Source organism: Diadema antillarum, unplaced genomic scaffold (genome assembly GCF_040938485.1).
Source record: "Diadema antillarum isolate AM-2024a unplaced genomic scaffold, OU_Dant_1.0 seq00000384_RagTag, whole genome shotgun sequence".
Classification (NCBI taxonomy): Eukaryota; Metazoa; Echinodermata; class Echinoidea; order Diadematoida; family Diadematidae; genus Diadema; species Diadema antillarum.
Genome location: NW_027271382.1, coordinates 398,141 through 425,118, shown reverse-complemented (window position 1 = coordinate 425,118; position 26,978 = coordinate 398,141). Strand labels below are relative to the sequence as shown.

The following is a 26,978-nucleotide window of genomic DNA, read 5'->3' as shown; positions in this document are numbered from 1 at the left end:
ATGTTTCCACGTTATGGAATATATAGAAGGTGAAGGCCATTTTGTAAGTACAGCAGTATACATTTTCAACAGGACACAACAAATTGTATTCAGAAAATATGAAATATATGTAAAGAATCTGGGTATTCAGGAACTACAGGTTGAGTGTTTGTAAGGGCAAAATAAATGACTACTCTTAAAAGTAGAGTGAGGATAAAACACAATACTGATGGGTCATTCCATGCATACAGAATACATTGAATTCATGGACTTTGAACAACTGTATGCTTAAAGAATTAATAAAGCAGTCAAGCGTTTTTTTCTTCAAGGAATTTTATCAGGTTTGCAGGTTCTCTGATAAGTGAGCAAGAGTGAGAAAACATGAAAGTTATGAGGAAAGTTTGTGAGCTGCAAACCCTGCTTTACTTTTCACATCTTCTGTAGATTGGAGGGTACAGGGGATGACGAGCCAACAGATCTTGCAATAAACATGGAAACAACTCCGGCCGGGCCAGAGGCGGACGCCTCCCCGGCCCCCAAACAAATTGTGGATGATGAGCCACTGGACGATGACCCTGGGGACGTGTCCAATGTGGCAGATGATGCAGAACACCTTGTAGAGAGGACTTCTAGTGACCAGTCACTGGTCAAATCTTTGGACTCTTACAGTGCTGCAACGGACAGTGGGGTGACCTCGCCTGAACTGAGCAATAGGGGGGTCAGCCCTGGCCACCTGGGCCAGGGAGGTTATGGGATGGGCGTTACAGATGGGAACCAGTATGAGGGGGAAATGATGGAAGTGTGTAATAATGGGTAAGTTGCAGCATTTTTTTTTGCCTTTTGTGTGTATTTTTCTTTCTTTGTTTTGTTGTGTTGATGTTGTTTTTTGATGAATTGCTACTGACTGCAAAGGGAGCCAAAGGTGGTATATTTTTTGACTGTGGCTATTTTTAGTGAATTGTGAACACAGTGATTTCTCAGTGGAATGACATGGTCATGCCAAACGAGTGGATTGCAAGTGAAGAATCTTAGATTAAGAAATGTGAATCACTGTATGTATTTGAATTTGTCTGGTGAACCCTACATGCATACAACGTATTTCATTTGCAGGATATGTAATGAAATCATGGCAAATATACTGCAGTCATACACACTTCAGGAAGAGGCACTGCATTGCTTTAACAAATTTTTGAACATAAAAGATATAACTATAAAGATCACATTTCCAGTGTTCTTGCGTGTATGTATATAGGGAGAGGGGAATTATCCGGAGAACTGTAGCAGACCTTCGAGATGACATAATGCATGTTAAGGAGGAAATTGTGTACACATAAATATTTTAAAGAAGATGCTAAAAGCATATCTGATGATCGCTCATTGAAGAAATATACACTACATGCCCTGGCGTGGATAAACTGTTCACAGAAAAAGGACAGCCATATGTTGACCAGACTATTGAATTTGATAACTGGGCAGAACTAACGAAATCAGTTTTCATAACGCATCCTATTCCAGTAGCAGTGAGCCCTCGTGCTCGCTGTGCTGCTGCGGTGAACGCAGCCTGTTGGGACAGGGGGACCTTCTGCGCTTTGACCCTACCCCAGGATTCAATCCCTTCCGGAAGCCCTTGCCCCGCCCGAAGAGAAACCATGACGATGACACAGCATACAGTCCTCATGAGAGGAGCCAGAAGCACCTCACATGGCGGAGAGCGCGGGGTCCTCCTAAGTCACAGAGGTAACAACACAGTGTGTGATTCCAATCACTGTTACATACAAAGAAAAACTTCTCATTCTTATCCCATAGATACAATATGTAGCTCCATATACCTTGGTAACAGCAGTTCTAGCAAGGTACATTCAAGATACTCTTATAAAGAAGCCCAAATTTCCACTGTCTATCCACTAATAATGAATTGTGGCTAGAACCACTCAAGTGGAGATGAACATTTTATGATTCATGTGTCAACACATGACTGTTTTGTCCACATTTCATGCAGTTCATCCGTGCTACTCTAAACTTATGTCTTTTATGAAGCTAATTTTGATGTCACCAAGGTTATTACTCATATAGAAGATCAATTCTGTGAGATATTGCTGATACTTTCATACCCCTTTCAGGTAATCGTGGATGCGGATAATAGGAGCAATAAGTCGTAAAATTTTGATTACATGAACGGGAGAGGAGTAAAAAAGTGTGCATTATTTTGATGCTGCTATTATGCGCATTATTGCAGCATGAGGAGTTGATCGAGAATACATGAACGCGTTTTACGACTTATGCGCCCTAACATTCCACAGTTCGGTCAAAGGTCACTCGATTTCCCGCACAACCGCTGATTGCTGAGCTTGAGCGAGAGCTGTGCATACACGCGAGTATATATCACCGGAAACATTACGTCATTATAGAGGCGTGCGCAGTAACCATGACAAATACTCCCGTCTTTCGCACCGTTATATGAACGGGCGCTCGTAAAAGTAGTGCGCACTTCATGGGATATATGAACGAGATTTTGATTACTTCATCCGCATTATTTGGATGCGGATAATTGAACCGCGATTACCTGAAAGGGGTATCAGAGACATAATATTTGTTAAGATTAACCAAATATTCTTTGATGATTGAAGTGTTTTATTTAAAAGAGAGAACTGTCATGAAGACGCAATCACAATACACTCAAGATTCATACTATGATTGCAAAAGCATCGTGATTTTTACTTCACCATCGTTTATTGTGGATAATTTTTTTAAGACTCCACAATAACGCTTTCCCCTCACTCTGCTCTATCGCCCTGAAGCAGGGACAGGAGTAAATCACCGCGGCGAACCAACCCTGACTCCATCAAGGACCCATCTCTTGAGGGCATGGATGAGCTCAGCCATGTAGGTCACGGGGAGGAACCTGAGCTACATACTCTGTTTGAACCATCAGGTAAATTTCAGACATACAAGTACGTTATTTATTATTTTTTTATTTTTTTCCCCTTTATTTATTTTTTTTTTGGGGGGGGGGGATGGAGGGCAGTGAGCTGAAGAAGATGGAGCCATTTCATTTCCATGCAAAGTAGAAAGAAAGCCTTGTGTCAATTAAATCAAAATTTAGGTCTCAGGAAATCAACTTTGCTCAAGTCAGCATCACTATGCAAATGTATAGTTCATCAGTATTTCGTCTGTTGAGAATGAGAAGGGTGTTAAGTCATCTTGAACACTACGGGTTTTGTGACAACTTAACGCCCTTATCATTCTCAACCGACGATTTGTAAGTGTATATTTTTCAGTGAGTCATGTTGTTGTATCAAAGCTCTGTCTGTACAAATATGTACAGCCTCTAATGAGATGAATGTCATGAGAATGTATTGAATGACTAATTCTCTTTTCAGTGGTATTTACAAACATTTGCAAGTCTATATAGTATATGGCTGTTTATGTAATATTAACTCTCCAATCCCCAAAAAAAGTAAATCCTGTGATCAAACATCCCAAACATATTGGATTTCAGTCATCCATGTAGGACTTGTCATTCACTCTATGCGCCACAGGTCACACAACAGCGCATCATTGCTGTGCTGCATGGTCGGATGGTGTGTGCCAAAATGAAAACTTTCAACTCCTGAATGTGGATAAAGCTGTGTTCTCAGGTATCACTCAGGTAAGTGTCTGCCACAGTGAAATCCTCACCTCTCTGTTTTTTCTTCTTGTACACAATGCAGGACAACCATATTTCCTCACAGTCTGGCAGGACATTTGCTGAAATGGCAATACTAAATCGTAACATCATCATGCGAAAATTTTGCTGATTTATTTTCTTTTTCATGTTTCTCCTTTTGCGTATGTACGTTTAAACTGCAGTGTTTGTGTGAAGTTAGAAAGGATTTACTTTGTACTTAGTTGTACTCCGTGTTAAGCTGCTGATACATCAGATAATGTTGACTAAAGTGTGATGTTGCAAATCCACATGCCTCCATCTCACAGGCATCCGAAAACATTGTAGGGCAGGTTAAAGGGATCATATAGTTTTGGTTGAGACCTAATTTCAGGTTTCTAACAGTTTTGGTGAGATAATAAGAAACCTCTCATGAAATATGAAAGAGCATGTAATTCCATGAGGAATTCAATGTTTATTTGATGAAAATTGGTTTTGAAATGGCTGAAATATTCAAAACAGAGCGATTCTAATAAGTGTGGGACCCACACTTTATTACGATCGCTTTGTTTTACTTTGTTTTTGGATGTTTCAGTCATTCCAAACCCGATTTTCATCAAATAAACTTTGAATTCCTCTTAGCATGGTATGCTCTGTACTATTTCATAAGTGTTTTCTTGGTATCTTGCATAAAGTTAAAAGCCCAATTCTCATTTCCACCAATACTGTACCATCCCTTTAATTGTAAGGAATCTACCTGTTCATTTCATTGGACATTTGACCCTTTGCCCAAGTTAGCTTATGCAAAAAAATATTTTGATAACATAACTATAACATAATCACTCAAGTTTGTACATCATATTCTAACACTAGTAGAGGGGCGTGCCTGCAAGCCCACGCTGGTTTGCACTCACATCTCATTGGGGATCTTGATACTGAAGTTTTGTGTCACTTCTCTTATCTGTATCCATCATGCAGCACTGCAGTTACTGTCACAGGTATGGAGCCACCATCCATTGTGTAGAGCAAGGCTGCAATAGAGTCTATCACTACCCATGTGCTGCAAGTAGTGGTTCCTTTCAGGTAAGATTCCTTTGCACACTGTACTTGTGTTTGTAAGACACCAGCCAACTCTTCAACCCTGCACAAGTTGAGTGTATTTGGCTCGGAGCGTAAGCCATGACTGGGGCAATGTTCAACTAACAGAATACACTCCCAACACATTTTTTCATAGTTTGGCCAGGCAAGGTATTACTCATGCGACTTTGACTTGTGCAAGATGACTGTAATATTTTATGTTGCTTTTAACTTAGAATGATATGAGTAATAGATCCTTACATGTGCTTTCTATGAAGCCCTCTATTGTGCATGCCAAATGCGAGGTCAACTTGTTTGTTTTCAAAGTGGTGATATTAGCTGTCTAAATGAAATATGTGACTATGTTTCCTGCATGGCTGCATCTATGTGAAGAGTTTTGACGAGTTGTCAATGTGAAGCTAGGGATGCATGAATGTGACTTCAAATCCCAATGTGAATAGGGATTTAGTGACATGGCCTGTTCCAGAGAATGAAAGCTATTTTAAGCTGTATCAGAGATGTGTATCTCCTTGTGCCTATTCACACAGAGAAATATGGTGATCATTAATGTCATTATTAAATTCTTTTGTTGCGGAACAGGGTATCAAGTCACTCATTCTCTTATGTCCTGAACATCTGGATCTAGCAGAAGAGAGAGGTGAGTTTCTTACGCATCATCCCCATCCGTCAAAAGTGAAATACATGAATGGATTGACTTTTCAAAACAGATACAGTGCACTCCTGTTATAACGAACATGGTTATAGCAAAATTCTGGTTACAACAAAGTAAAATTTCAGGCCACCACATTATCTACTCTATGTATTTTTATTGTTTAAATTTGTTCGGTTATAACAAAATTTCGATAAAACGAAAGAAAACTGCTGGTCCTGTGGACTTCATTGTAACAGGGGTCCACTGTATGCATCTACTTTAAACAGTTCTACAAAGTTTATATGCATCCTTTGAATGATTAATTCTTCATATTCATTTACCAATATTTGTCGCATTGTGTTTCATGCCATTAATGCAGGGTTCGAAATTGGCAATGGTCCGCTGGCCATTGGCCACCCAAAATCACGTCGGACTAGCTAAAAATCATAAAATTCTGAAGTAACTAGTCCGTCTGGCTAGCCAAAATATTGCTTCAGTGTCAAAATTGATTCTAAGTAGTCCGCCTGGCTAGTCAAAAAAAAAGTTAAATGCGACCCCAGTTGATGGACCCTCCCCCCCCAAAAAAAAAAAAAAAAATGAATGAATAAAAGCCTTAACAGTATCCTGCCAAGTGTATATTTACGATGCCCTGTGACTTGTCCTCCACCTTACAGTTGAAATGGAGGAGTTAGAATGTGCCATTTGTGACCTTCCGGGCAACCTGTCCGAGTCGCTGTTCTGCACCAGCTGTGGCCAGCACTACCATGGTTCTTGCCTGGATCCCACGGTATCTATAGATCCCATCGTCCGAGCCGGGTGGCAGTGCCCGAACTGCAAGATCTGTCAGACGTGCAGGTAAAGAAAGACACCTCCAATTTCAGACTGCATGAAATAATCTGAATTTGATACTGTGTCTTTTCAGTGAGTCTGTACTATGTGAAATGAAGTTCAAATCAGGAAACTTCCCTCCCATCAAATGATATGTAAAAAGAGCAAGTGACTTGGTAAGATGCAACTGAGTTGCTCAGAGTAAAGCTTGATACTGGTAGCTTTCTAGGCTAGATTTGACAAGGAAGTTAATTTATGTGTGTGTTGCTTGTATCAAGGCCCATCATTGCCTAATGCATGGCTCGACACTAACTTTTTTGTTTGGTGGCCCGATGGAGCCACCAAAATCCTACATTTCAAATTTTTGGTGGCCCGAGAGAAAAATTTGGTGTCCCGAAAAAACCCCAATAAAAAACATTAAAAGTCCTTTTTTCATGAGTCAAATATTTAAGATTTATGATAGTAAGAATTAGAAGTTGGACATATCTACTCATAAATAAACTTCAACAAACTTGCAACACTCACTCTCAGGCATTCATTCAGTCCTTTTCATCCATCCTTTGAAAAAAATTTAACTGCTAATTTCTGGCGCAAAAAGTTTCGAATTTATTGACATACTTTTCAAAATATTTTGGTGGCCCGAGGCGGGCCACCAAATTTGACCTTTTTAAAAATTTGGTGGCCCGACTTTCATTTTTGGTGGCCCCGGCCCACCGGGCCACGGTTAGTGTCGAGCCCTGCCTAATGTGTATGATGTGACTACAATCAAGTCAACTTATTAACAACATTGCAGGCAACCCGGGGATGACAACAAGATGCTGGTATGCGACACCTGTGACAAGGGCTACCACACATTCTGTCTCAAGCCAGCTATGATCACCATTCCAAAGAATGGGTGGAAATGCAAAGTAAGTTGGGTGTAGTTTTCCCCCTTTCTGTGGAGTCCTCCCTCTTTATGTGGATTGTTAAAGCCTGTATTACTGCAGTATGTCATCTACCATGTATGGAGCATGTTTCATGAGATTTAACAATTCGCAACAAAACAAACAAAATGCATTCCATTATTCAAATGCTTTGTACATTTGTTTTGCTTTTTTCTTTAAAATATATATTTCTTTCCCATTCTGCCAATTTGGTTTGTGATCTCAAATTCATTTACTTGTGAAATTGTCTGACAAGCTTCAATTCATGAAATATATGGCGTATACAGTATACTTTCTAAAATATCAATTTATGTTTATCTTCTGATATATTACATCTGTATATTTTGTGCCTGGTTGACATCCTTCTAGCCCATGTAGATGCTACACATGAGACTCTTAAATTTTTGTGTACTGGAGTCGCAGAGTTTGAGATAAAGTGTTACTCATTGTTGGTGTATTACTTTGTGTCCTTCTAAGAACTGCATTTCAGAGACTTAAAGTCGAAAAGTTCTCAAATAGTGAGCAAGTCATGGCAAAATGTCTATATTTTTCATCTGTATCTTACAGCACTGCGAAGTAGTTCGCAACACCATGTACTAAGTCCAACTGCAATTGCTTTTGTGTTATTTCACAGAACTGTCGGGTGTGCACGGATTGTGGGGCGAGAACACCCGGGAATGGTCCCAGCTCACGGTGGCACCACAACTACACCGTCTGTGATAGTTGCTATCAACAGCGCAATAAGGGCTACTGCTGCCCAATCTGTGGGAAGGCGTACCGGCACCATACTACGCACAAAGTCATGGTTCAGTGTCACCTTTGTAGCAGGTGTGTAATGCCCACCTGATTGGTCGGAGAATATGAGGGGTTTGCTGCTGTTTAAATGAGTGAGGTCCACTGTTCAGATGTGTATTACCAGTTTCAACTGATGATTAAGATGTCTAAAGTGATTGTTTGCAGCTGTGTAGAACTGTGGTATGAATGTTCCCTGCTGCTTTGATGTGAGGTGTGAATAGAGATTTTTCATACCTACTGTGCTCCAAGTGTGATATAACTTTTGTCACCAGTGTAATGCTTTGAACTTCTGACTCCTGCCTGTGAGGCAGTCTGATTTATTAGCAAGCCATCTTCCCCAGCTATTTCATGTGGGATGGATGTTTGTCATATGAAGTAACCTGTTAGCAGGCAATGAATCAAATCAAGATCACTGGTGTGTGCAAGTTTAAAGTAGAAAATTTCATCTCTTTTGTGGTGTTTACAATTAATTTTTGTTTTGTTTTGTTTTAAGTGTTATCCTGCCTTCAGCATTTGTTTCTTACTTTTACCTCCTGTCCATGCTTCGTAGATATGTGCATGCTGAATGTGAAGATAGGACGATAGTTAGCAACTACCAGCAGATGAAGGCTGCGGGTCAGCCCACCCCGTACAAGTGTCCCGAATGCCGCATCAGACCACACAAGGCAGGTGAATTGGAGAGGCGGCGGTCGGCAAGTCCATTTGACGAAGGTATGACCATTTTACTCATTTTCTGGCTTTCTAGAACACACACACACACTTACACTTACACTTAGACCAAATGACATACAACTAGGATGAGCATAAGTACTGTGATTGTGTAGATGGATGTGGCTAATGTGGTTAATGTGGTTTGATCTTGCGTTTTGTTTTGTTTCAGAGAAAATGTTCAAATAGCAATATTGCCCTATGAAAGTGAAAGGGAAGCGCACCACAATTGCGCTACAAGTGCTTGGCAGTATGACTTCCTTAGTTCCCCATTCAGATCATCGTGTTGCTTGATTTACGCACAATCAAGTGGCAATCATATTTGTTGTAGTTTGTACAGCTTACTGGACTGGTGGTCAAAGTTTCTCACTCTGACAGTTTGTTTTCATGTTTAATCAGTATTATTATGATCATTATTACTATGCAAGGAGATCTCCTGTGAATCCAGTCTATGAACATGGAACCACACTTTTTCATTGGCACACTTCCAGGGGCATTTGGCAGGAGTCCCAGCCATGCCACAAGCTCCAGAACACCCCCATATTTGCCCATTCCAGATGACACATCGCAGGACCTCTCCTTGAGTGCGTCCAGCGTGCAGGAAGACAGCCTGAGCCTGAGCAGCATCGACACGGACTACACCATAGCATCAGATGATAGGAAACCAGAGGTATGGTTTGTCCAGCTTCCATTGCTTGAATGGTGTGAGAGGAAAGAGGTCTATCCATTATTTCCTTTTTCAGGCTGAATATGCAGTGTATAACTCAGACCCAAAACAACAATTGCAAAGATTAAAGAGCAAGAGAAGAGCACGCAAGAGCATGGGAATGGGGAGTACTGTAGAAATAACCATCTGTATGGGTTTTTGATGAGTACTTTGACTGCTGAAACAGAACTATTCATTTCTACCACCTTTTCTTTGTATAATGAGCATAAAATCAGTGCTTTGCTGCACAACTTCATGTTGAGAAACAGCTTGCTAGTAGTTCTAAGTAACTGCAAGTGCCTATTTCATTTGCAACTTATCTTTCAGTGGTCATGCATTACTATGTCCACTTTTGTTATCATATTTCAGATATCAAAAATCTCATAGCAAGTGTGATTATCATCAATTTGTTTCTTTCAATCTGTTCTTCCTTTATGAGCAAATAACATTCAGGCCAGAAACATCCCCGCAAATTCATGCAACTCCCATTGTGTAATCTTTTATGCATCAGGAGCTATCATCGACTGTGTCAACGACGAGTAAGGGTGTGTCGGTCACCATCGCCCCTCTGGCAAGGCCCCATGGGGGCGGTAAGCCATTGGACAGGCTCAGTCAGCTGGAGAGAATGGGCAGGAGGAGATTTGCCGGAAGGCCCAGGGTAGGTGGCTACATTCCCCCCCCCCCCCCCCCCCTCCCCCTTTACTTTTTTCTTGACGTGGTGAAACCATCCCTCTCCCAATAAATGATCTTGATCATACTGTAATTCACTGGAAGATCATCCGTCACTAAGATAAAAGTGCCCAAAACAATGTTTTAAGTGCTGACTTGACAGCACAGCTTATTAGCATGTTTTACTTCATCTATAATTTCCTAGGCATCCCATGCTTTATATCAAATGTTAAAGCATGCGATGATCCAATTGATCCTTTATAATTTCAGTATATGCAATCTACATGAGATATTTGTAGGACTTTTTGGTGCTTTCATTAGAGGGTTTTATTCTTTGGAGACAAGCACTGGTGTAAAGTTCATTTTCCTGATGCGACTTCCTGATATTATTGGTTATTCATGCAAATTGATTCAGCATGTTATTTTCTGATGGTGCAAATGACAAGATTTTAGAAGACCTAGTTTCTCATCATTGCATTCAATGTGCATGCATGAACAGGGGCGAGGCAGTAGTAGCTATGCAGCAGTGGGCAGGAGGAGAAGGCATGGTAGCCATGTTGCCAAGAGAGGCTCCAAGACCAGGATCAAGATTACAGCTTTGCCGCCTGCCACACCACAGGTATGGAAACCACAGGGCCCTCTAGTGCAACTGGGTGCTAGTTTTTGTTTGTTTGTTTGTTTTGTTTTGTTTTTGTCTCGCCCACCGGAGGTGAAGGCGAGACTAAGGGATCCAAATGGCGTCCGTCCGTCGTCCGTCCGTCGTCCGTCCGTCGTCCGTCGTCCGTCACAAATGTTAAAGTTTACCTGCAAGACGCTCTTATGATGCATAACTTGGCAACTGTTACAGCAATGGCAGCCACACTTGGTTGATAGAAGCACTAGGGGTATCTTCATGTTATGGTGTTGTCAGAGGTCATGTGATGAGGTCAAAAGTCATTTGAGGTCATATATTAAAGGGTATGTGCAAGACCCTCTTTTCTATGTTAAAGTTTACCTGCAAGACTCTCTTTTGACAAATAACTTCACATAAGTTGCTTGGATTACAACCTAACTTGGGTCATAGATGCACTGGGGGTACCTTCATGTTATGGTGCCGTAAGAGGTCACATGATAAGGTCAAAGGTGATTTGAGGTCATACGTTAAAGTTTACTTGCAAGACTCTCTTATCACACATAACTCAGCACATGTTGCTACAATGGCAATCAAACTTGGGTGATGGTAGATGTCTCTTGAGAAGTTGAAGGTAACCACAAGGTCAAAGGTTACAGACAGGGGTCAACGAACTTTTAGGGCCCAATGTTAAGTTTTTAGGGTGCATTTTGTTTATGGCTCATAACTTTTGATCCCTTTGTCCGTTTGTGCCCAAACTTGGATGGAACATGTCCCTTGGGGAGGTGAAGGTCGTCACAGGTCAAAGGTCACAGACAGGGGTCAACAAACTTTTAGGGCCCAATGTTATGTTTTTAGGGCGCGTTTTGATTGTGGCTGATAACTTTTGATCCCTATGTCCGTTTGTGACCAAACTTGGACGGTAGATGTCCCCTGGGGAGTTAAAGGTCATCACAAGGTCAAAGGTCACAGAAAGGGGTCAACAAATTTTTAGGACCCAATGTTAAGTTTTTATGGCGCGTTTCGATTATGGCTCATTACTTTTGATCCCTTTGTCCGTTTGTGACCAAACTTGGATGGTAAATGTCCCTTAGGGTATTGAAGGTCACCACAAGGTCAAAGGTCATAAGCAGGTCAATTAACTTCTGGGAGTTATAAAAAATATTAATTCCTTGTACGCGAATGGGCGAGACACAATTTGGCGATTGCCTTGTTTTGCAAGCGAATGAATCACAAACTTCTGCTTTCAGGCAATTTTGCTGTGAGAAGTAGTTGGGAAAACTCTGTAATGCAGTGTTTGCAACAATTGGTGTGTTTGAGCACTCTCCTAAAGGGTACTAAACCGTACCGTACCCACGTCAGAGGAGCGCTCAAATGCTCCTGAAGTGTACTGTACAGAATCTGAACCAAGCCAAAAGTGGACCCCTTCCCAATGTGCTCCAAAAGTGTACCAAAACTGTACCAGAAGTTGGCATGTGAAGAATGCACGTAATACGCACATATGTCATAATGCAATGATTTCATTCACTTTGTTCGGGACATCTGTAAGTAGCTTAAGTGTGTTAGATGAATGAATGTGTTGCTGCACATTGTGTGACTCCCTCTAAAAATAATTCATGATGTAGCTTTCTCCACAGCGCGCTCGAATGCTGTAAATCTGGCACAGTACGGTACAGTTTGCTTTGGTTCGGTTTGCTTTGGCTTGCTTTTGAGTGCTCAAATGCACCCAGTGTTGTAAGCAATATATTGTGTGTAAATGACACTTATAATTTGGCTGTGAAGGCAAGCATTCTTTCAGCTGTGGAAGTTTTCAGAGAAAGAGAAAATGTATTTGCACTTGATTATTAGCTCATGATAATCAGCTGAAGAAAGAATGCAGTAGCACAGGTCAGTGTACTCAATCACACATGAGCTCATGGCTGACTTTATGCTTCAAAGGCGAGTTTAAAAGAGTGTTCAGTGTACTGGATATTTTGTTTGCCATGTCCATAGTGAGGTTTTCCTCATGTTGAGAACCTTTTGTGAACAAGCAACTGGAGAGAGAGAGAGCTCAGCATGACTTTGCCCAACCATTGTATATTGAATAGAAGAGGAGCCCAGCAGGGTTCTCCTGTCCTAATCCCATATGAATAGCAGAGTCCAGGAGGTGAACCTACATCCTGGATTTGGGGTCAAGCCTATTGTTTTGTGCCATCCATAGAAGTGCTCAATCTCATGAGTGTATGGGCATGTGCATTATGTGTTCATGAAAGGGAAAAAGATTAGATAGCTTAAATAGCCTCAGATATTCCAGATTTCTCCCATGTGATGAAAGAGCAGGATAGGACGCCCTGGGTTGTGGTATGGCGATTACCTCTGCCAAGGTGATTATGTTTTTGCTGGCATTGGTTTGTCTGTCTTGTCTGTCTGTTTGCAAAATAACTCGAAAAGCTGTGATGGATTTTGACGAAACTTAGAGGAAAAGTCAGTAATGACACAAGGAACAGATAATTAAATTTTGGTAGTGATCCCAAAATTTTTTGTGACATTTTTGAAGGATTCTCATCTTTAGCAAGTAGGGTCAATAAACTTGGGAGTTCAAGCTGCACGTATTTGAGGCTTGGGTACAAGTGCTAAACATGCGCCTGAGGTACAGCTGCTGCAGGAAGCAGGAGGTAAACAATTGAGCTTCTGTCACTGGGAAATAGGGCAATTTTTAGTATAATATGTGTGAATGAGTGGAAATAAGATGCTTGGCAGAGGTCTGCGCTCTTCGAGTGCTCTTCTAGTTCGTATTGTAATGACTCTATCTTTTTCGAGCTATGGGTCACACCCAGTTGTCACATACAAAAACAAAACTGTAACATGTAAAGGGGAAATTACAAGTGACTAAAGCGGAAGGAATCCATGTGTTTTCGTTCTGCAGCCATCCAGTCAGGTGGTGCCAGCTGAACCTGTGGTGGTGGAGAAAACGACCAGTGCCAAGGAGAAGGACGAGGAGGACTCATCCATGCACACCACAGTCGTCCTGTTCTCCTTGGAGGACAAGTTCACATCCACCCAGGTAGGTGATGCCTCTTGTGTGTGTAGTCTCTGATTTACATATTAGCTCTCTTTGGGGTCCTTGAGTCTGTAGTCCCTGTGTTAAGACTGTCATCACTCTTATCATCAAAGCTATTCATATGCCTGCCTGTGACAAGGACTGTGTGTGCCCACGATGATACATTGAGGGTGGGGACATAGAACTGAGAGGAAGAGAGAGAGATATATGGGCAGTATGGTCAAAACCTCAGCTATATATGCCATGTATCTGTTCTATATTTGTCATAGCACTGAATGAGTGGAATGCTTGTTTGTAAATCAAAAAGATTGTGCTTTAACTCTGAAGTTAGGGTGAATGAGTTGATGAAAGGGACTAGAGATTGCCCAAGAGGTGCCAGATATTTCGATATGCCTTAGTGTACTGCAGTTCCTCTGGATTTTAAAACAAATGCCAACATACATTTTATGTATCTGGGACGTTTTGATGAAGGAAAGCGGTAAGGTTTCCAAGCATTTAAAGCATGTATGTACCACCAAGCTTGGGAGTAGAAGTGTAAAGTAGTGGCAATTGGTTTTGCCAGGAATTATTTTTTTTTCTCAATGTGAATGAAACAAAGTAAACAGTTGTTTTATAACTCTCTTTTTATTTGTAAAAACATATTACCTGCTAGAAATGTTTGTGTGTGTGTGTGTGTGTGTGTGTGTGTGTGTCTATTTTGGTTGTAACTTAACTCGTCAAACATCATAATGTGTTCACTTAATCTGATGCTAAGTTTTATGACTGATATTTCTTCGCAGGACATGTGTTTGAGCTGTGGCAGCTTTGGACTGGGACCAGAGGGACGGTTATTAACATGTTCGCAATGTGGCCAATGCTACCATCCGTATTGTGTCAACATCAAGGTATGTGTCTCCCCTTCTACATTTTAATGTTTAGGGAAAGGGAGCTTACTGTTAGATGATACATGAATTGTGTTCTTGCATTGCATTGGCATTTGGGTAATGATGAACAACAGTGAAGTTTTGGCAAATAATTTACGACAAACAACAACACTGATATCTTACTTCTATGTGGGAAACACTGATTTTGCTTTGATTTATGTAGCATGTCTACATTGTGCATCCAGTATAAAAGAATAGTTGTTCTTTTGTTTTTTTTCGGTGGGTCTTCATTTTGAAAGCATATCCTAGAATTACGATGTGTGAGCGAGCATCACAAAACCAACAAAAAATCGCTTGCCCTAATTTTACGTTAAGACTCAAAATAGGTGAAACGGGTCAACCTATTATATCTTGAGAAGTTCATATTTTCTGAAAGAGCAATTCTTCAACATTATTCTCAAGTTACGGCATTTATTATTCATTCTTTCAGTTTGCATGTGTATTCAAGGGTCGTTGTGCTCAGGAAGACGATGGAAGGTGAAACAGTAAAACAGCAGTGCATTTTTAGTTTTGTGTCACCACGTATCCTGGTGTTTCTGTCAAATCCAGATCACGAAGGTGGTGCTGTCCAAGGGCTGGCGCTGTCTGGACTGCACCGTGTGCGAAGGTTGCGGAAAGTCGAGCGATGAGGCCAGGCTACTGCTCTGTGATGACTGTGACATCAGCTACCACACCTACTGCCTGGACCCGCCGCTCCAGACCGTGCCCAAGGGCGGATGGAAATGCAAGTGGTAAGTTTGCCACCAACTCTGATAGCCTACCAGCAATATATGAATCAGACAGATATCGTATTTGTCACCTATCACAAATTTCAGCCTTGTGTGCACCATCGCATTATTAATTTTTTATAAAGATTTTTTTTCTTCAGTTGCAAGGGAAAAATTAAGACTGGGAGCTTTTATTGAAGTGCTTATCAGTTAATCACCAGAAACTTGTCAGCTGTCTGTTTGTAAACCATAGTGTGATTACTTTGTGATAACTACACTAATAGAACATCATACCTTGGACAGAAAAATTGTATGAAATCTTCTGTGTGATGAAGGCAAAATGTTGTTCGAATTGGTATTAACAGGCGAGGAAGTGATGTTATGTCCAGTAGGGGAAAAACTATAAGATTTCATCCTGTTGATTTTTTCCTGTCACCATAGCCATGTCTATTTCTTGATCGTTTGGTGTCAGCTCCTTTGCTGGTGTGATGAAAACTGCACATTATATTTAATTCTCTCCCTAAGATTAGCAAGAGATTCAGCAGTTCATTTGCCGTCATTTTGCCTGTCCTCTTTTTATTTTTTAATTTTTTTTCCCCAGGTGTGTTTGCTGTACTCACTGCGGGGCAGTGACACCGGGCAACAACTGTGACTGGATGAACAACTACACTCAGTGTGGTCCCTGCGCCAGCCTCTCCCATTGCGCCATCTGCTTCAAGAGCTACCGGGACGGAGAGCTCATTTGCCAGTGCTCTCATTGTGAAAGGCAAGGAAGCACTGATTTCTGTAGTCTTGATTATCAATGCTTCACCTCTGTGAGCTTGATGTAGTACCGTATACGGCGTATATTTTGTGTGTCTAAATTTTTGCGAATCGGGACTTCCCGATGATTTCGCGAGTGATTAAATTCACGATCTTGGAGTACTGCACTGAATGGAGAAATGTATTCGTATGTGTCACATTCATATTGGCATCAAAGTAATTATTTTCACGTGTCTTTTATTTCGCGAATAGCTCCTGACTCGCGAAATTCGCGAAAATAAAAACCTCGTGAAATATTTAATGTATACAGTATTTATCTATTAGTTTGGTTGCATACAAATAGTGAATGGTTATGAGTGCGATGCTACCAGATTTTGCACGAGGTGAAAGAAAAAGGTGCCTCATCTTTCACTGAGTGCGAAATTGTGTTCCATTGCACAAGTAAAGACCATACACTATGTGCTTTAACATCACCTTGGACGTCGACAAATGTGGTCCACACAGATTTGTTTACTTTAGAACAGAAATGGCAACTATTTTGGCATGAAGAGCAAATGGGTGGCACAGTACAGTCAGTTGTACACGAAAAAGCGATTCGTTGAAGAAGTTATGTTCATTGTGATGTCAAAGATGCGCAATGGGACAAAAACTACAAGCTGAGTGTGGGTTTAACACGGGAGTCAGTGTAAATTGGTGATGTCAGCTTTGTGCAAGCCGCTTTTGCCAAACAAAACTGCACAGCTCAACAGTGACGGTTTGCAGTGATACTTTAAATTGCATGTCACATGATGAGTAATCAGATAGATAGAATCTTTTTAGGTGTTGTATGAAATAGTTATCATGTGTAAAATTTCATTTAAAGATGAACATCCTCTTCTCATATTGATTATTAACCCATTAAGGACGAGTCCTGAGTAAACTCGGGCAAGTGTCTATGGGAAGTGCTCGATGTACCAATATCAGCCTGTCTTTAACAGGTCAAGCTCAGGAGTTTCCCATTACACTATACATTTTTAGCTCACCTGAGCCAAAGGCTCAAGTGAGCTATTGCGATCGCCCTTCGTCCGGCGTCCGTCGTGCGTCGTGCGTCGTCCGTCGTCCGTCGTGCGTCGTGCGTAAACTTTTTACATTTTCATCTTCTTCTTGAAAACCCCAAGACCGATTTTCATCAAACTTGGCAGGTAGCATCCCTAGGGGGTTAGGAACTCGATTTGTTAAAATGGGCACCATGCCCCACCCAGGGGGCCCCCAGGGGGCCCAAACCCCCCAAAATTAAGGAATCTGTAAAAATCTTCTTCTCTAGAACCAGAAGTGATAGAGCTAAGTTAATACTATGAGTTAGTACATTGATGACTGTAGTTTCAAGTTTGTTCATGGCAAAATTAGGGGTGCCCCCCTTGGGACCCAGGGGAGGGGGGTGGGGAGGGGTTCTAATGGGGCCTAAATTGTACATTTTCATCTTCTTCTTGAGAACCCCATTACCCATTTTCACCAAACTTGGCAGGTAGCATCCCTAGGGGGTTAGGAACTCAATTTGTTAAAATGGGCACCATGCCCCACCCAGGGGGCCCCCAGGGGGCCCAAACGCCCCAAACTTAAGGATTCTGTAAAAATCTTCTTCTCCAGAACCAGAAGTGATAGAGCTAAGTTAATACTATGAGTTTGTACATTGATAACTGTAGTTTCAAGTTTGTTCATGGCAGAATCAGGGGTGCCCCCCTTGGGACCCAGGGGAGGGGGGTGAGGAGGGGTCCTAATGGGGCCTAAATTGTACATTTTCATCTTCTTCTTGAGAACTCCATGACCCATTTTCACCAAACTTGGCAGGTAGCATCCCTAGGGAGTTAGGATTTCAATTTCTTAAAATGGGCACCATTCCCCACCCAGGGGGCCCCCAGGGGGGCCCCAAACCCCCAAAATGAAGGAATCTTTAAAAATCTTCTCTAGAATCAGAAGTTATAGAGGTAAGATAATACTATGAGTGAGTACATTAATGACTGTATTTTCAAGTTTGTTCATAGGAGATCAAGGGGTGCCCCTCTTGGGGGCAGGGGGGGGGGGGGGGGTTGGTTGGGAAGGTCCAAATGGGGACCTGAATTGTACATTTTCATCTTCTTCCTGAAAACCTCATGATGTATTTTCATCAAACTTGGCAGGTAGCATCCCTAGGGGGTCAGGATCTCAATTTATAAAAATGGGCACCATGCCCCACCCAGAGGGCCCCAGGGGGCCCCAATCCCCCCCCCCCCAAATTAAGGAATCTTAAAAAATTTGGGCCCTTATTGTACAGTTTCATCTTCTACTTGAGAATGCCTGGTCAAATTTTGGTAGAGCTGTGAATAATTTAGATTAGTGACTGCGTGAAAGGTGAACTTGCGATACTCAGGTGAGCGCTAGACCCGCGGGTCTCTTGTATTATTAATGTCTCTCTTTTTTTTTTTTTGCGCAGGTGGTTACATGCGATCTGTGATGGCATGTACACAGAGGATGAAGTGGAGCGAGCCATGGACAAGGGCTACATCTGTCTTCTATGCAGACCGCTCTTTCCGGAGCCAGAACCTCAGCTTCCAGAACCCAGCCATGAAGATCCAACTCCCAAAGTACCCAAACTAGCAATAAAGGAACCAGGTAATTCAGGAGAGGCCATTAGGATTGCGTCATATAAGTAGATTCCCTTTTATGTTGATAGTGCAATTCATCTCACCATCTTCTGTGATTCATGCTACATGTGTGACCGTGTATCACAAAACCAACAATCAAAAAGTTGCACCCTGGGAACACTCAAAAAAGATGAAACTGGTCAACCAAGTCAATCTTGAGCTTTTCATATTCTCTGAAAGAGCTGTTCTTCTTCTACATTATTCCTAAGTTTGGGATAATGAAATGAATTTGAAAGTGTGTTTTCAGCAGATTTTCTACGACCCTTTTCTTGTAGAGTAATGTGATCAGGTATGTCGTAGAAGCCCCTTTTCATTTCTTGAAAATCCTTTGCACACTCTTCACTGCCAACTCTAAGAACTTTTCAAAGGATAATGCTACTGCTTTGAAAGTGGGCATTAATCGTGGACAGAATGTGTTAGTAGAGCTTGCTCAATTTCAGCTTAATCTAATAATCCCTTCATTGTTGTTGCTCCAGGGGTTTACATCCTGATTTTTGTCCCATTCATCACTCAGCTAGCACGGCTGGGTGAAGATTAAACGCTTGAATAGACCTTGCAATTCAGAGCCTCTTTTCTCAGTTTACACTTTTCCAGAGTGTGTGCTTTCTTTCCAGTATTTAGATAGGATAGGAGAGTCCATTTAAATTGAGTTATACATCATTTTATAGCTTAGAGTTTGCTCTTTCAGGCTCTGCCCTTGACTAAAAATCTATGGACGGGGACTTTTTGTTGGCTTTGTGATGCAGGGTCACATACATATTTGCATGTTCCTAGATGACATATTTCACTTATTCTGTGCTGATGATTGTGAAGTAGTATCTCTAGTTAGTGGCATTGCTGTGCTCATTATGCATTGAATTCAGGTCAATAATGTTCTGCATGCATATATCAGTAATCTTTCTTCTTTTATGTTATCTTGTATCTTACACTAATACGCATTTGTACTGCAGTGATTTTTTAGAGCTATTTAGATACAAAGTATTTGAGATATCCCAAAATCTGTGAGCCACCCAAACTTTCTCTCTCATTGTAAACATCCAAACTTGTAAAGAATAAAATATGAAGAAAAATACAGTACGATAGAGGAGGATGCATGCACAACTTTGTGAGGTAACGTTTCGTACGTTTTTCAACTCTGTTTATCTCTATTTTTGTTTCCTCAACAAGAAGTCAGCAAACAGTTCTCGGTGGAGGGGGTGAGTCTGACCGAAAGTGGCTTCAAGCAGATCAGCAGCCTGGCCATGGCGCGCACCCACAAGAGGTCCCGCAGGAGATCGAGCATTAAGATCGGCAGCCTGGCCCTGCTGAGGAGCCTGGCGGACCCCAACTCGGAGATCTCCAAGATTGCCGATCAGGAGTACGATCCGGAAGGTCTTGGGAGAGGTAAGGGGGTCTATCTCTGCCATTTTACATATCTCTCTCATCTGTCACCATACTTTCATTGATTTCACATGGGGGGGGGGGGGGGGGTGGGGGATAGAGAAATCGTCAAGAAAAAGAACAAAACAAAGCAACCTGAAGCAGGTTGATTTTGTCATGTTTTCTTATTGTTGCAGGCAGTTGCCAGATAATACTTCATGAATGATACATTGCACATGTACCATGTCACATTTCTCTAATGTTGGGCCTGTTTGTCATTAATAATTGTATGTACGATTTAATATGATGTGAATGAGATTATGGAACATTCATTTCTGTCTCTTCCAAACAAAGAGGTTTTAAAGGGTCATCCAGTATATGTGACATTGACACATCCACATTATTGAAATATGTAAATATGAAGTTGCCATGACATCTCTGCATCTTGGTAAAATCACAAATATGTTCAAAAAGATCCGAATAGAGTGATTTCAAAGAACAATTCCCAACACCCAAAGAGTTGTTATTTTTTCCTGAGAGGCAGGGGCCTGGAAGGCCAGGTCTTTAGTTAGTGTTAATCCTTCTTATCAGTTGTGGATTTAGTGCTTGACCAACACTGGCATTTTTTTTTTGTGTATGTGACAATGTCATTGTTTAGATCCCGATACCTGGAAGGGACCTAGTCACTTCGATCGACATGAGAGCAGCGGAGGAGAAGGAAAGCATCACCACCACCACCACCACCACCACCATGACAAGAAGAAGTCGAAGCACAGAACAGCGCTGAGACCGGGTGAGATTTTGCGCGTGGCAATCCATATAAAAGATGTCATGTGTTTGCTCCATCTGTGTGTTTTTCTCCTAGTTAGCATGAATGTTTCTTGATGTCTGTGCAATAAAAAAATTAATGAATGAATAAAATAATAAGGTGCTATTTAAAAATGATTAGAACAAAGATATGAAAGGTGGTGATTTTTTTTTTTTCATTCTGTTGTTTTGGTGAAGCTTCAGTCGTTTATTCAAGGTAGAGGATATCATTTAAATCCGCAGGGAACTTTCAGATCTAACATTTATGGAGCGTATTCATATATCACTGTGATTTTGCTGTCCCTTGATCAGCTTTGTAAGCACATAGGTTTTAACTCCAGAATGATTACACAATTGAACATTGAGGAAAATTGTATAAAAATGTTCATTTGTCACTGAGAGTAACTACAGAATGATTTACTGCAAATATGAATGAGAATTTAACTGCAGAAACAGAAAGCCATATGTCATGCTGAATTAATGGAAAGGCTTCTGATGCTATGCAGTTATTGGATCGAGTCATTTGCTGTGTCATCCTGTAGGTGTTGGTGGCTTCATAGCCAAGCCAAGGGGCTTTCATTCACACAAGGAAAACACAATGGCTTCCATCAGCAGAAGCTTATCAGAAGGGGGAGCTACAGAGTCCATGGATACCTCACGGGAGATCTCTGATGGTGAGCTCTTTTACCATCATTTTTTGTGTCCAGTGTATACTTAAGCCATGTCAACTCAGTGCTGATACCTTTCCTCATAGTTCTTTGTAGCAGAACTGATTTATGTTAATGTTAAAACCTCTGACATCAATATTATTCAACTGCTTACCAAGCAAAGGCAGCTGTTGCCATTTCATAAATTCTTTAATTGATCAATAGCTTGATCATTTTTGATTAGTAGTTGATTGTTTTCATATCACAGTGTCTAGAGCATGATAATTTCTAATTGACAATTGACTATATTCATATCACAGTGTTTAGAGCACATATAACATAACACTGTGGGCCACTGCAATGAAAGCCAATACAGTGAAGGGCATGACTCAATGTGTCAAAATGCTGCCACATGTAACTATGAGATCTGATATGCAATTGTATACATGTTTGTTACAAATGTGAAGATTCCAGTAGAGTAGATATAGCATAAACTCTTCATCTTGTAAATGCATGCTTATCTAAGTCAATTTGCTAGGACTATCACATACAAGTTTGTATGCTCTTAGACTTCGATATCATGATTTCTGAAGTACTTCTGTTCACCAGTTTTTCTCAATAAACTTTGTTACTCTGGTACAACAACAACAACAACAACAAAAGGAAGGAAAAAAGCATCTACTATTTTGCCTCTTAACAAAAGCCTCTTTCAATCTTATATTTTAGTCCTTCAAAGAGCTCATTCACTCGGTGAAGACACTCATTTTGAGAAGGTGAAAAAGAGGAAAAGATCACGGAAGAGAAGCCAGCTTGAAAACCAGTTTCCATTCTACCTTCAGGTTTGTATTCATATAACTATATATCATGCTGTGTAGCGTGTGCTGTGTTCATGGGCAGTTTGATTAGAAAAAGAAACAGTTTGATTTTTCCCCCAGCGAACCAGGTATTGGCAATGCTATATCAAAATGGGAACCCCCAAAATTTGAAGAATGTGAGGTATGTTAATCTTGATATAGACTAAGACCTCAGTTGCCTATAAGTGTATTAATCTTTAATGCTGTGTATTGCATTCATGTTGCACATGGCAAGATCAAGATCAGTCAGCATGAATTTGTTTTTAATTCTCAAAAGCCACCATTTTGTTTAAGTAACCATTCTTTTCAAACCATTGTTGACACTGCAGGAAATAATTGTCTTACGTAAACTGGGGAGGAGGTACCACTCGTAATGGGTCAGTGGCATTAGATGCTTGTATCAAACCTGTTTTCCCCGATTTTTGTCCATTTTGTGCACATTACCTGCCCTTGTGACAAGATAGAAAAGTTTAGTTATTGCGTATCTATACCAATCATGGCCTCCTGTGTGTCATTGATATTCTTGTTGTTGATGTTGCTCTCATGTAACTCATCTCTATGACAGATGGATGCACATGGCAGGCATGCTCATACCATCCTAGATACTAAATTGGAGGTAATTTCATTTATGAACAGGAGGCATTTTTCGGCAAGTCATTACTGGACTCCAGCAAGGAGAAGCAGACCGTGAACACGACCCTTGACATTTCCGACGAGGAGACGAAGCAGCCGCCAGCCCAAGAGCACAAAGACACTGAAATACTGAAAGTCTCTTCCGCTGTTGACCAGAAATCAACAACAACGGCAACAGGGGGAGACACAAGCAAGCAGCCCCAGCAAAATCAGGCAGAGGTGAGAGCACCTTTTCTTCCTGTTTTAGACTCTAGAAACATGAATGTGTATTTCTCCAACAACAGCAAGAAGAAGATATCTTAGGTTGTAGACTACATGTTGGATTGTATAATGTTCTTGTAAAGAATTTTAGGTTGTAAATGACAGCGCCGTGTGTGAGCATGCATGTGTTGTGAGAAGAAGCTTTTTTTAATTTCTTGTGACTAACATATTGCACTTGTAGGTCCTTTTTATTTCTTATCTCTTTCTTCTTTTTTTAAAAATTGAATTCAAAGTACCTCAGGAGGTTCATGTGGTACAGATGTTGGGACAGGCATGCATCTGAACCAGCTTTTTTTTTTTTTTTTTTTTTTTTTTTTTTAAACTCATTGGCTTGCCACTATTGGATAAGCAATTTTCAGCAGCTTTTTTTTTCTACATTTTTTTTTACTTAACTTTTGTTTTTCTTTCTTTCAGGCAAACAGCACTGCAGATGGAGCAGGTGATCTCGGGTCTGGTGAGGACCCCCTCAACTTTCTACCCCAAGAGGAGCTCCTGGGAATGCTCATTGGGGATGGCCTGGGCAAAAATGGAGAGAGTGAGTGACAAAATGGCTACAGTCTAGTCTGGCAGAGTGATGCCCAATCATAGTGACCTGCTGAATACACCTGTAATATTCCAAATACTTTTGCAACCCTTTTCACAAAATGTAGGTGTTTGATAAAGGAACCAGTGTAGTAATCATACTGGTGGAATCGTACGATGAAAAAACTAATGTGAAAGTAACAGATATTTGTGTAGAGTTGTTTTGAAGGTCTATTAGGTTGCTGTACTTGCTAGTACGGGGGAGAAATAACCAAAGACAAGACAAAAGGATAGGATATACGTGCTTGAACTCTTTCGATTGGTGGTGTTGGCATTCCAGGTTTAGACATCGACGGCATCGATGCGGAAGCCCCACAGACAAGTACTGCTGAGCACAATGGCCCAACAACGCAGGCTGCCTCAACCTCAGATCACATGAATGACCTGGACTCACTCCTGTCGTACAACCTTCAAATCGTCCCTGATGGTACGTTACATGTCTCTTACTTCCAATCTAAAACTTGTCTGAAACTAGGAACAGCAAAGCCTAGATTATGTCTCTTTGTCTTCACTTCTGCCTGTCAAAAAGATGTTATCCTTGTCTGTTAGAGTGAAATGTTGCAAAAACAAAGTTAAACAATGTGATAACTGGTCATCGGTCAAGCCCCCAGTTACATATCCGAATTATTAGTATTTAAATCTCATAGACATACTCATAATTTGTGCAGTTTCAAGGACACTTTTCTCTTACAAATTCCAACACGTAAAACAAAAGTAACATTGGAGACAGATCATTTGCCTATGCAGCTCCCAAACTCTGGAATTAGAAGTCCGGAAATCCCCAACTGTAGCAGTCTTTAAATCACGACTCAAAACACATCTTTTCATTTAACTGTTCATTATCGTCAAGAACATCAGAAGCTTTTGCAGCGCAGAAGAATATATGTCTATAGGTTTCGCGCCTAATAAATTGATATATTATTATTATTATTATAACTGAGCTGCAATTCTCGAATTAATCAAAATTTTGCTCTTGTTTGTCCCATGTACTGATTCCTGTGTTGGTAGCATGTCCCATGTACTGATTCCCGTGTTGGTAGCATGTTGAGTGTGATCTGTGGCATGTATATTTGGTTTATTACTCATCGTTGGTAAATATGATGTGTGTTTGTCACCCGCCAGATCTAGCACACATAGACAGCAAGGAAGTGGAAGATCTCTTCTCCGGAGTGCTGAGTCCTGAGGGACATCACAATGCGGGGGCTACAAGCACCCCTACACCAGGTAAGTTCATTTTCACTGTGAGTCAAAGAGTAAAAGCCACCAGCAGTCCAGCTGTGGTGGGTATGAGGCAGACAATGACTTTGTCCTCTTTTGTTCACCAGGCGCAGGTGAGAATGTGTGTTTCAATGGTTCAAGCCAAGTGTCATTTTAAAGGTAATTTGCCATCGTTAATGGCATGCCAGACTTTACATTCTTGCAAGTTGTCAGCCTTGTTTTCTTATCTAGGTGCAACTTCAACTAATTCAGCAAAGAGAGTTAGTTCTCTGTGCATAAAGTTGGTAGTACATGACTGGTTTGTCAGTGTAGACGGCCTAGATGCTGTGAAAGCAAAAAGGGGTTACCGTATGTTTCCCTTCCTAAATCTTCTTTACATCCTTAACTGGCCACGCAAACTGACCGACATGCTTATTGGAGCCTTAATCTTCTCTGAAAATTATCAGTGCAGAGTGTACAAAGTATAAGAATGCTGAGGTGGGACATCAATATACCATGCATGTTTGATTCATCGCATAAAACTTATTTACTCACAGACTATATGTTCCCATTAATCTCTGGCATGAGTGGTCTCTCTTTAATATATTTTAGGCCTACAAGAAATTAAACCTAAGCAACTTTATGTGCACATATTGTGATGCCAGGGTCACATGTAAATGTAAAGTTTTCTTTGGTGAAAAATTTTCTTAGCGCACCATCTTTCTGTTCTGGAACCCACGGAAAGATTTTTTTTTTTTTTTTTTTTTTAAAACAATTTCATGTCATGTTGTTTCCATTTGATTTGAAAACAGCTGCTGATGGTACAGCCGCAACCACAGCTTCGTCCGCCCCACAACAATCTCAACAGACCCCTCAGGAGGCCCAGCAGCAACAGCCGCCACCACCACCACCTCCACCACTGCCACCACAACAGCCGCAACCTCAGCAGCAGCAACAGCAGCCGCCGATGCAGAAACAGACATTGCCACACCTGCCTCTGACACAACAGCTTGTACAAGCTGCTACTGTCGGCCACCAGGTTTCCAGGTAAGTAATCATCTTTGTTGATTTGTTGAAGTTAAGTGAACAGGACATTGAATTCTACTTAACCCGTTACATGCTTTGTTTGCCCATTGACAAGCACTCTGCAGTGCTTTCTTTGCTGAAAGGCACGGATGTCTTGAAACGAGTTGCCGGTGAATAGAGATTATATAATCCCTATATTCCCTATGGCCTTCTTGGTTGACGGAGGCACAATGCTATGCTTGAATAGGCTAGCTAACTTTACAACTAGATCAAGTTGAGAGGAATTACTGAACACTAATGAAAAAGTTCTTCAAGTGAAGCTTAGTGCCTGGGCACCTGAAGGATTAAGAAACAAGAACAAAAACGACTTGGCTCTGCTGCTGATGCACCTGCATTTAGTTGAGTTTTTCTGATAGGAATTGCTTATATCAATCTTGTGACATTGTACTGCCCTCCTCCCAGCCCCGCCTTCAGTCCTGACTTCGCTGAGCCCCCAAGCCCATGGTCCAGTGGGGCAGGGGATGGAGACAGCGAGACGTTGTCCTACAATCAGCGCAACATCAAGAAGTGGGAGAAGGATGAACCGCTCGGTGACCAGGCCACCATATCGCCAGTGCTCTATGCAAACATCAATTATCCCGACCTGAAGAAGGACTTTCCAGGTGACACTTGATTGTTTGTCTCTCATTTCTAACTGTGCTGTTGCATATTCACACTATTACTTCACATCTTCAACGTCCACTTCAACCATTCTGTTATATCTTGCTTGTAACCTGGTGCTTTGTGTGTAAAATTGAGACATAACACCATGCAGACAGGTTAGATAGGGTGTTTTACATGTGTACCATATATCTACTATTTTGGCACAGTGTCTTGGGGGGGTTAAATGAAACTCTTGTTCATTGTTTTATGGCACATATTGATTACTCT

At 41.2% G+C, this 26,978-nt stretch overlaps 1 protein-coding gene across 1 annotated transcript in view; it reads left to right on the top strand.

Annotated features, from left to right (window-relative positions):
• LOC139731753 (histone-lysine N-methyltransferase 2C-like) overlaps nt 1–26,978 on the top strand; it is an 84,390-nt gene that overhangs the window by 15,876 nt on the left and 41,536 nt on the right. The window contains 28 exon segments of the mRNA XM_071642635.1: nt 424–792; nt 1,495–1,716; nt 2,778–2,911; nt 3,519–3,628; nt 4,601–4,705; nt 5,300–5,357; nt 6,026–6,206; nt 6,973–7,087; nt 7,737–7,930; nt 8,448–8,608; nt 9,097–9,275; nt 9,823–9,969; nt 10,480–10,599; nt 13,496–13,633; nt 14,410–14,514; nt 15,103–15,284; nt 15,862–16,026; nt 18,472–18,650; nt 19,850–20,065; nt 20,700–20,834; nt 21,391–21,522; nt 22,222–22,334; nt 22,986–23,201; nt 23,658–23,778; nt 24,106–24,252; nt 24,948–25,049; nt 25,835–26,069; nt 26,511–26,710. Of these exon segments, the coding sequence (XP_071498736.1) occupies nt 424–792; nt 1,495–1,716; nt 2,778–2,911; nt 3,519–3,628; nt 4,601–4,705; nt 5,300–5,357; nt 6,026–6,206; nt 6,973–7,087; nt 7,737–7,930; nt 8,448–8,608; nt 9,097–9,275; nt 9,823–9,969; nt 10,480–10,599; nt 13,496–13,633; nt 14,410–14,514; nt 15,103–15,284; nt 15,862–16,026; nt 18,472–18,650; nt 19,850–20,065; nt 20,700–20,834; nt 21,391–21,522; nt 22,222–22,334; nt 22,986–23,201; nt 23,658–23,778; nt 24,106–24,252; nt 24,948–25,049; nt 25,835–26,069; nt 26,511–26,710 (4,481 nt within the window).